Source organism: Protopterus annectens, chromosome 4.part1, assembly GCF_019279795.1.
Source record: "Protopterus annectens isolate FY-2018-M chromosome 4.part1, PAN1.0, whole genome shotgun sequence".
NCBI lineage: Eukaryota > Metazoa > Chordata > Ceratodontiformes > Protopteridae > Protopterus > Protopterus annectens.
The window spans coordinates 379,040,175-379,051,184 of NC_056734.1; the positions used below are offsets into that span (position 1 = coordinate 379,040,175).

At 38.7% G+C, this 11,010-nt stretch overlaps 1 protein-coding gene across 1 annotated transcript in view; it reads right to left on the reverse strand.

Moving 5' to 3' along the window:
- LOC122801214 (streptococcal hemagglutinin-like) overlaps positions 1–5,736 on the reverse strand; it is a 70,834-nt gene extending 65,098 nt beyond the window's left edge. Inside the window, exon 1 of the mRNA XM_044070767.1 lies at positions 5,572–5,736. Within this exon, the coding sequence (XP_043926702.1) occupies positions 5,572–5,638 (67 nt within the window). The 5' untranslated portion in view covers positions 5,639–5,736. The remainder of the gene's footprint in view (positions 1–5,571) is intronic.
- Positions 5,737–11,010: the final 5,274 nt, after the last annotated feature.

Below are 11,010 nucleotides of genomic sequence, written 5' to 3' on the forward strand. Positions count from 1 at the left end.
TGAATTTCTTGTACCCTTGAGAAGTGCAATTCGGTGCTTGGGAGATTAAGCATTTATAAGCCATGTCCATTAGAGACAGGTGCCAAACCAAAGATGAATTTCTTGCTCCTCATGCAGTAGTCCAAGAACATTTGATTTGGGTTAGGGTGGTACTCTGCTTCACATGGATGCACAGCCTGGTTACAGAAGGCATAGTCTCTGCAACACCTGTATCACCATTAGAACCCATTTATCACAGGCAAGGTTTAAGTCTTTAGAAATGTGTTCTTCTGGAGCAGTTTTGTGGATATGCAGAAAGTATGTCAGGCATAGACCTATCAACAGCCTGTAGAAGACAATACAGGGATAGGGTTGAGATAGAAGTAATATCTTTTATGCAAACTATCCTTCGTGATGAACGTCTGGACGTTCTATTTTTTGGATGTGCCTTGTTAGGTATATCAAAGCGGAAATTGTACTCTATGACCCTGTCAAAACTAAATGTGTTCTCTCCCATTTACCATTTCTTTGGATAGTGAACATTGGAGGGAGTAGGTATGAAACACCTTTGTGGAAGAGGTAACTTTACTGTTGATTCAGTTGCAATACTTTGGAAAGAGTTTTAATGTATGCAAGGCAAGAAACTGACTTGAGGGCAGCTATTTACCAAAAAAAGCCCTTACCTACACCATTGATTTCAGTGCACACAGCATATTATGAATCATGAAGCCTTCAGGTGAGACCCCAGTAAACTGTTCCAACATCAAATCTCACTTACAATCCAAGGAATACAAAATGACAGTGGACAGACAAGAGTGCAGAGTAGCATTGGTTGCATACAGCAAATCAGGCTTAACCAAATTGCTTCCTCATCTTTCTGAATGAAGAAATTACATCCAACCATGGAAATTAGTGCAAGTAAAGTGTGCTGTATTTCATTATGGTCCTCCCAGGAAACTCCTTAACCCTAAAACCCAACAGCACTTCTACTTTATTTCATTACTTCCATGAATGAACAGTTTAAGTCAAAGAAACAAAGGCCAAAACACATGCACATATATAGCTAGTGGGGTTTGGCTTTGACCAAAATGTACCTATAAACAAACTAAAGTCATGCAGCTGAAACACTGGTATGTCTAAGGTTGATTTCCATATATCCCATGAACCTTCACTACACAAGTGAAGATTTTACACAGCAAAGACTAGCTTGGTCTTTCCTGCAGTTTAATGAATAGACACTTCACTGTACTAAAATACATTGCTTTATCAGAACATCCCCTACAACCATTGTCCATATGGTTTACTATTGAAATGTCGAATGGCACTACATCGACTGTACTATAGTCGAACACGGAAGTTCAAAAATAGTAATGTTGACGTCAAAAAAACAATCTAGGACTGTGTTTTAACATGGGTCGAGGTAGGGGAGAGGTTTGTAGTTCTGAATACTGAACACCTACCTCGACCCATGTTAACACCATTCCCAGATTGTTTTTTTTGTTGACATTACTATTTTCGAACTTCCGTGTTAGACTATAGTACAGTCGATATAATGCCGTTCGACATTTCAATAGTAAACCATCCATACAGATGTAGCAAACTTTAGTATTAGTTAATAAACATGCCAAGTCATACTCACATACTCACTCTAGACTGAGGCATCTACTAGATTACTATGATCAGAACATAAATAACTGAGAATGACAACTTATGGTGCAAGTAAACTTTTGATCTGAGCAGTCTTGTCCAGTAGGTAAAATGTATGATGTGTCCAACACTTTGATAAAGGTGTGCAGCTGATTTAAATACATCCTTCTCCAGCAGCAAGCATGCATTAATTATAGGTTCTTACCAAGTAAATGGACAAAGGGACCATCAAGAAGCTCAGCCACATCACCCAGTACTGGTGGAAAACTAGTAGTGTCCCCCATTAAGTGCACTCTCAACATATTCCTAGTGAAAATGTAGCTCACTCATCTAGACTGGTTTTAAAGGTTGCTAGAAAGGGCTCTGCTTGATAGGCAAGGGCAACCTATACCAGAAATGAGTGCGCATTGGGTGAAGTTGACACATCAGATGGTATGACAATTTAGGGCTCTAGAATGGGAATTTGCTTGTGTCCTGCCATCTGATCTTATGAGTCAGTTTGGGGCTCTAGAATAAGTGTTTGCTTTACCACTTGTTCCGTTTAAAGGAGTTCAAAGACTGCTTAGCTTCCCATGCTACAAAGGAGCAGAGATCCCCCTATGATGTCCCTTAACTGATTAAGCAATATGGCAAAGTGGCTGTTGTACATACCAGTCTAGCTATTTTGCAATTTACCACAGACAAGCAGTACAGGGTTTTGAGCCTCGCTAAGGGAAATTGACTAGACTTAAAATGATCCACAAGGACAGCTAGCCTAGTACCTACCTTGGAATCTGTACAACATTTGAGATCTTTGAGGAAAAATTTCAAGCAGAGGTCTTTTTGGTTTGGAAACAGATTTCAAGCTGGTTAAGGTACTTGGGGAGGTACACACCAAAAGGTGCATTATCTTCAATGATGGGCCTAATAAGGGATGAATAAAGGGGGCCATCTCCTTTGGACCTTGAGATGCCATAAAGGATAAGATGTGCAAGGGAGGATTTTCTAGCCACCAGATGGTCAAAGGAGAGAGTTATCAACCAGTAGGCATTGGCATGATGGTTAAGGTCTTTACCTTAGATACAAGGTTTGATTCCAACTTCTGGTTAGAAGTCAGGCTTGTAGTCTACAGACTGAACCCAATATTTGCCTTGAGCCCATATGTACCAGAGTCCTTGACTCAACTTTAAGCAGAATGTATTCTATATAGGTAGTGTTATTTGCCAAAATAAACTGCCACATTTTAGTGTTAAGCATAAGAGCATGATTAATGCCCAGTTATTTGGTGCAGCTGTTGGGAGGAATTCAGAATGGGATTCTATAACCATCCCAATTTGCAAATGGCAAGCTTAGTTACAAGTTGCCAGTATCAAAGACTTTGGTTCACAGAAATACACACACAAGACGGGAACCAGGACAGGGTCTTGTGGGGCACCACTGACATTTCTGTTGAAGCCAAATACTGAAATTGTATAGGTTCTACCCAACAGCCAGTTACCAGTCCAGCAAAACATGTACAGGTTAATGCTGAATTAGTGAAGTGTAAATCCTAGCACTGGGGATGGTGTCAAAGGACTTGGCCAGGTCAGAATAGTGTGGACTATATACCCCTTTATCCAGTAACTCAGTAACACTTTCAAAAAGAATTCAAACAGGTTGATAGGCATAATTTGCATTTTACACCATCAAAACTGTGCATAGGGATCACTATCTTTAATCAAATAACCGTTTGATCTTCTCCAGGGAACTTACCACCAGAACAGTGTGATACTGTGCCTTCTACAACCCACCAGAACAGTGTGATGCTGTGCCTTCTACAACCCACCAGAACAGTGTGATGCTGTGCCTTCTACAACCCACCAGAACAGTGTGATGCTGTGCCTTCTACAACCCACCAGAACAGTGTGATGCTGTGCCTTCTACAACCCACCAGAACAGTGTGATGCTGTGCCTTCTACAACCCACCAGAACAGTGTGATGCTGTGCCTTCTACAACCCACCAGAACAGTGTGATGCTGTGCCTTCTACAACCCACCAGAACAGTGTGATACTGTGCCTTCTACAACCCACCAGAACAGTGTGATACTGTGCCTTCTACAACCCACCAGAACAGTGTGATACTGTGCCTTCTACATAACCCTGTATAGTGCAAGCCCTAGGTTAGGAGTGACCAAGTATTATTCATTACTAGTAAATTACTTGCCAGCATTGACAAAGTTCAGATACTACAACACAGCATATTATCTATACTCATATTGCTAAGTACCATCACAAGTAATAACAGGGCATACATTATTTACTACTACAGGGGAAGGTGGCATGCCAATAATGTTCATAAATAAAAAAGCTGACATTTATGGTCATTTTAAGTTGTGTATACAATACCCACATGACCAAACCAGGTCACTTCAGAACTTTCCATAGTATTAAAGGATACCCTAGCTAGAAGCATAGCCTTAAAGACACAATTTGTAAATACTAGTAGGGGAATCAAATGCAGAACAGAATGAAACTCTGTAGCAGTTTGGGACTGCACAACTACAGTCTGAATGTTAGCATAAGCAGCAAAAAATTAAGAGCATGTCCAACACACTTCAGTGTTTCTGAAGAGCAGTACTAAACAGCTTTGATGGGGCTGGGGTGGTGGGGGAGAGTAGCACATGCAGTAAAGGAAAGCATAAAGACAAGGCCAGTAATAAGCACAAGGAATAAAAACTGGAGACCATCATAACAATGGTTCGTTACCAGAACCTTGGACATTCCCTCAACTGTGAAGGAAAGAGTATGCCTTTATTCAACATGCTTTGCTAATATTCTCTCCAGTCTCAGCAGTGAGTTTTTTGCACCAAGAGTCACACATTTAACCTCACATTGTATTCAGAAGCAGGGGGACATTAAAACTTCCTACTGTACATTCTCCACAGCCACAGGTTTTATATCCCAGTCATAAAAAACAGCAGTACTGCAGGTAGTTAAACTGACCTCACATTTACCTGAATTCAATACAATAAGTTATATACAATAATATTACTATCATTTAGAAATTACTGAAAACAGAATGAAGGTTATAGCTTCCTAGATTACTAGGCTAACAGCTTAAGGACCCTTACAAGCCTAGCCAATATAACCCAGTTTCAACCAACATATGGTCCTTAGGGGCAAGAGGATAACTGCCTCAGTCTATAAGGGACATGGGCACTACCCCAGGTGTGAATTTGCAATTCCCCATCAATTGATCCAAGCTGCATTTGAGAGCCAGGGAAGGTGTTTGTTTAAACAAGCTTCCTAGTCACATTAAGCAAAGTACAAAATTATAGTTCTATTGCATGCAGGACTGGTTAGAATATACTGCAGAGGCTACACCCCCCACTCAAACTTAGCCACACAAGTTTCACTAGTAAAAGGCAACACAGATAGGAGTATTATATTGAACCACCTATCAAATACTACCTTCCTCTTGCTTAATCTCAAAATAACTGTATTAAACAAGTTAATTTAACCTCAAGAGTCAGGTGGAGCCTATTGCACCTAGTGCCAAAGGAAATCAAATAGCCAAGAACTTGCAGATATAAAGGAGGGTAAACAAAAATGCATAAACTATTACAAAAGTGTGTCACTATCCAACCTTTCAGAAAGTCAAAGGAGAAGAGTGTCAAGGTACTAGCCCATCATATTTCAACCTCGTATAGCAAGAGGTCTGGACAAAGGCCCAAAAATAGAGATTACCTATTGCTCCTTCAAGCTAAGGAAATTGATAGAACAGGTACCATAAATTTTCTGCAGGGTATGAAATCTGAAACTCAAATGCCCATTTTCTGGCTTCAACCCCTCAATTTACCAATTATTGGGCATAAAACTACAATTTTATGAGAAATATGAGGCAAAAATCTGGACATTCAGCAAAAAAATCTGTACAGTTGAGAGGTACTGCTGCATTATACCAGAACAAGAAATGCAAAACAATACCTGTTTGGGTATTTCCTACTGTAATACACAGCAGTGCAAAACCAATGCAGTAACTCCAGAGCATCATTTTGTTTCTTTTCACCAACTCTCACACTACCATACAAAGAAAACCAGCAACCACAGCACTATACACAAAAAGAAACTAGATGCTTCCTTCACATACAATCAAGAACATTACCTCCAGAATGCCCTTAAATATGCAGCACTTAGCAAGGCGTGGCCTCTGTTGTCAGTTATTCTTAAAAGGAATTTTCATTTACAAATCAAGTTAGTTGCTGCTTTAAGGATGAACAGCATTGTAGCAACACATAACATTCTTTAATTTTCTCATACTGTTCCAAACTTTAAACAAATGTGAGCATTTTGAACTTAAGGGTCCCATCATGTCTGTTTGAAATGAACCATTTCTATTAGAGTCAAAGCAAAATTAAAAGATACATTTGTTATGCCTTGAAAAGGAAGATACTCATTTGCTTAATAAGTAAAATATGTCACTCCTAGAAAAAAAGTATTTGGAGGGTCCCTTAAAATTACATACAAAAAGTAAACAGCAAACAAAAGACAAACAAATCAAGTATTTCATTTAAATATAGATATCTAATAAAACCAGAAACAACTTAAAACCTTGTCTTTGTGGTCTTTAATGTTCCCAGCTGATTAAAATAGAATCTATACTGTGCAATGAAATAAGGACTCGACAATGCTGTCATATTTTAAAACATCTACTAACAATAGGTACATTCCTGTTACTTTAACATTTGTAAGAACAGCCCTATAAACAGTTACATTTCATTGTTTAATCATAACTTAATCACTAATATAAAATTGTTTTGTTATAGTGACCTGTGCACTAACTTACAAAGCTTATAGCTAGTGAGTGGAAACAATGGAAAATGGTAATAATATACAATTTCTGAACTTCGCATTTGAGAAGAGCTAAAACATTGAAAATTGCAAACAGAACATTCCTGTGTGAAAAAAGTATACATGTGTTTTCTGGTAGTGATGTCTGAAAAACATATTTGAAAAAAAGTTGTGAAAAATTAAAATGGGGCTTGGCAGTCAAGGTTTAGCACAAACAACAGAAGGAAAGAGGACAGCAGTTCAAGGAGCATTTACTTCTGATTAACTGGGAGGAATGATTATTGCTGCTGTTTACGTATTGCTTTTTACGCATATTGCATAATTATACAACTGTCATACTAACTTTTCAGTTACCCATATAAGAAATATTTTATGAAGTATGAGGTTTTCAGGGGAGACCACCAGCTCATCTAGTGAGAATGATCTATGTTACATTTATTAGGAACATTAAACAGTAATACCTGACGGGATGAAGATTTTAGAAAAATAATTAAAGTTTAGAAGTGTCACAAAGACCAGTGCCACAGATGGAAGCCCTTTCCATCCCTGGCAATTTCATAATTTTCCTATAATGCCTACCCTGGAGGGTGTTATTGCACTTCGCAAACAGCCTCTGTGTCCATTTTTGGGAGAATTTTATATGCATGGTTCTGTGACTTTTAAAATATGTCTGTTTTTTGGTGGTTTCAAGGAGCAGGATTCGCTTTTCTTGTTTTATGCATTATGTATTAATTGCGATATATAATAATATATAATTAATATAATTATTATTAATAAATAATATAACTGCAATGTATATAATCTAGTCAGCTAACAAAATTTCGCACCTGCTAGTTATTTGCAATTAAAGGCTACACAAATAATAACACTTCTAGAATGTTTAAAATAAAACGTTTCTAGTGTTTTGTGGTAAGGTGGACAGTAGGTGTAATAGTTTCAAGTTTTTCCCTGAACTCCATGTAACCCTTGGCAGCTAGTGACAGCCTTAGTACCTCTCGTAAAGTTGGCAGTGTACTAGTATATTTCTTTAATTCCTGTTAAACCACTTGGATACAAAATCGCCCAATAAGAGGTTAGAATCTGACAACAACAAATGAATAAGCAGGGTACCACATATGAGGGTAGCTGAGCAGGCAGTAAAACCTGCAGGAAGATGCAGGTCCTTATGTTTGGATATTAGAATTTTTGTAGAGTTATAGCCATGCACACATTCCTTTTGTTTATTGTTTTAGTCTTTTTTTCCCTTCCAATGGATTGATGAGCCCTTTTTTCTAAGCCTCCACTGTTATGTTACAGAATATATATGCAGCAAAGTTTGTGAAGAATTTAAAACATAAGGCAGCACGTTTTGAAGTGGCTGTGATGGCTTTCTTGTAATATACAATTAATTTTAAAATGGTAGCATTATAAGACATGCAAGTGAAAAATGAAATTCCAAATCTATTTAAATGCACCAAAACAATAAAATCACAACAGTTTCTGAATAAGTAATCAAGAAGAAGAATAAAGCATTAAAATAATGAATTTATAATTACATATGATAACAGTTGCAGTCTTGTATTCACTTGATATGAAGCCTGTCTGGAGGATATGGTTAAACAGTTATTCTAGTAGTCCTGATAGTTATATTCATGCATGATTTTAAGTACCCCACTATAAACTATGGCTCATACATGACCCAAACATGCAGGCATAGAGATTTCTGAACTTTGTAAACACAAACACCCTAGACCAGCTAGTCTGTATGCCCACTAGGAGTGCTAATCTCCTTGACTTGGTCCTCACAAACATGGGAGAACATTGCACCCCCAGTGTAATGGTCAGGTCAGACCAAAGAGCTGTCTTCTTTGAAAGAGAAATAAAACCTGGGATCCCAGCTAAGCCTGGAACGTTTAGGAGCTATTCTACAGTAATTTTGATATAGGCAAGCTCAAGCATGTCATACTGTCTAACCAGCTTTGAGGTGCTTTTTTTCTGATGTATATCAAAACACCTCACCTCCACCTTTTATCCCTTCCTGTGCAGTAGCTGGTCCAAATATGTGGAAGGCATTCTATCTCTGCATTGCCAGGGTGTTCTCAGCTTTAAAACCATGTCTCAGTAACTGCACAGACATCATTCTCCAAGGTGAGGAGAGCTTGCAGTGAGTCAAGTTTCTTAGATCCCTGGCATTAAGGAGTAGCACCTTTAGATTTTTTGGGTTGCTTTTGTAATGTCAGAAGGTTTATCAGGTTGTCAGTTCCTAAAAAAGGCACTAAGGGAATAATCAAGGTTTTAGCCAATATTCAAAAGCTTAGATTGGACAGGTGCAAACCATCCCTGGCAAACAGTGTGGTCTCTCAACCATATCCTCTCAGGCTGACAAATGTTGTATCCCTTTTGAATGACATCAAAAAATAAGCTAATTATTAAAGTCAGTTATCTTCTCTTCATATTGTGGCACCATCCTTGGAGAGGATAGAATGCTGTTCAATGCTAGACTCATACTGGTAGGTTATGTAGTCTGAGAGCTCCATCATGTCCCTCTTTATATAGTCCAGGTAGGTGCATCTCAAGTCGTTTATACCCACATGGACTATGGCTGAGTCATACTACTACTTGTGGTTGAAATACCTAAGTGATTGTGCCATCTGGTAAACCTTGGGTCCTGACCATGACTCTGTCCTTACTCATCATGGTGAGTGGTACATATGTGTGCCTCTAAATGGAGTCTCCTATAACCAAAATATTGGGTTGTGTGGTAGTTTGCCTTATGGGCTTAGAAGTTGAGATGCCGTGAGAAGTAGTTGTATACATTGTGGTGGGTGTTGTTATGGTAGTGTACTTTTGAGGTTGCTGAGGGTACTTATTATAAATGCAACATCGGGGAGGCCTTTAGAGTTTAGAAATATAATCTTTAAGATCCTCTGCATATATGAGTCTGTGTGTCTGGTGGGTGCTGTGTGTGTGCCTGACAACCAGTTTAGTATTATATGTACTTGTATATGAGAGCCTTGCCTTCAGTAACATTGTGTAACTACATCTCTAGCATACTGGCTCAGTTGGTTTAAGAATTAGTTGGATGTCAGTAAACATTAGACAATTACCTTAGGATGCCCATATCCATCAAACTGTGTGCAGAGATAGTAGGAAAGTGTATATCCATGGTTACAGATCCTTATTACGTGCTCAACAAGTGGATGGTACAAGAGGAGTTTACAGCAGGCTAGTATGGTTAGTCTAAGAGTACAGATTATGGTCAAGACTATCTAAGACTAAACTCTTGGGGCAGTGATTCTTAACACACAAACTAGTTGCACTTTACTTAAATAAGCACTAAGGAAATTTCAGAGGTAGTTTTATGAGGATAATTTGAATTTTAAATTCCTGTGTTAGTACAGGGCGCTGCTAACAGCTGCTGTACAATGCCAAGCCTTGAGTAAAGGTTACATTATACATGATCAGAACACCAGCTCCAAGTATTTCAACTTTAGTCCATTCCAGCATTCCGGAGTAGGATCGATGTTCAGTACTACAACTGATATACTGGACAGTATTCGGAAACGTTTCTTGTACTGCAGCTCAGCAAGAAGTAACACAGATTCCATGATCTGCATACCTCTCAACCTCTTAGAGCAAAAAAGCTGGACAACACCATCGATAAAAGTGGGAGAAAGGCCAAAAATAGGGACATTTTTTAAATATTGCTCTTACAAACTTAGAAAGTTGACAGAATAGCATTAGTATGAATTTTTTGAATGGTATGAAGTCTGAAACTCAAATGTCTGTCATTATTTTTTAACTTCAGTCTTTAATGATTTGCCACTAATTTGCCAGAAAGCCACAATTTTATGAAAAACAGACCAAAAATATGAGGCAAAAATCTGGACAGTTGAGAGATATGATGGTCTGGCATGGCCAATAGCTGATTAGCCATGGATAATGACTGGTACAGTGCCAGTATTCTGAGAAAAGGGCTGAATAGTACATCACTGCTGGTTTGTTACAGGCAGTGGTCATGCTAAGGAACTGTTGGAAGGAACTCTTGGACAAGTCAAATGGTCCAAAGAATAGGAATAAAAAGCAAACACAGGCGGTGCAGTGGTTCAGTGGTTAACATTGTCACCTCACAGCAAGAGGTTCTCCCGTTCAATTCTGGGCTGGGGTGTCTTCTGTGCATGCATGTCCTCCCTACATTCGCAGGGGTTTCCTCCCACATTCCAAAGACATGTGTCTGCAGCTTTTCTCCCCAGGCCTCCGCTGAATATAGGCTCTGTCCTAGTTGGACTTTCCTGGTAAAGAAAACGAATAAATAAATAAATAATAGTGCATGTGCATGTTACAGATAGAATGGCAATTGTATAGTGCAGTCATGGATACAGTATACATACCCAACCACCAGTAGTGTCTTTCAGCTTACCTCAGGCAGGATTCTCTGTGGAATTCATAGTCCTTGCCAGGTATAAAGAAAGTAGACAGAATTCAGTAAATTGTGAACTTGTTAAAAGACAGCAAGGAAACAGACAATAGCCAAAATAGTAAATTAGCACACTCACAATAACCGGTGCTTGCTGGTGAAGCAGGTCATCGTGGTGC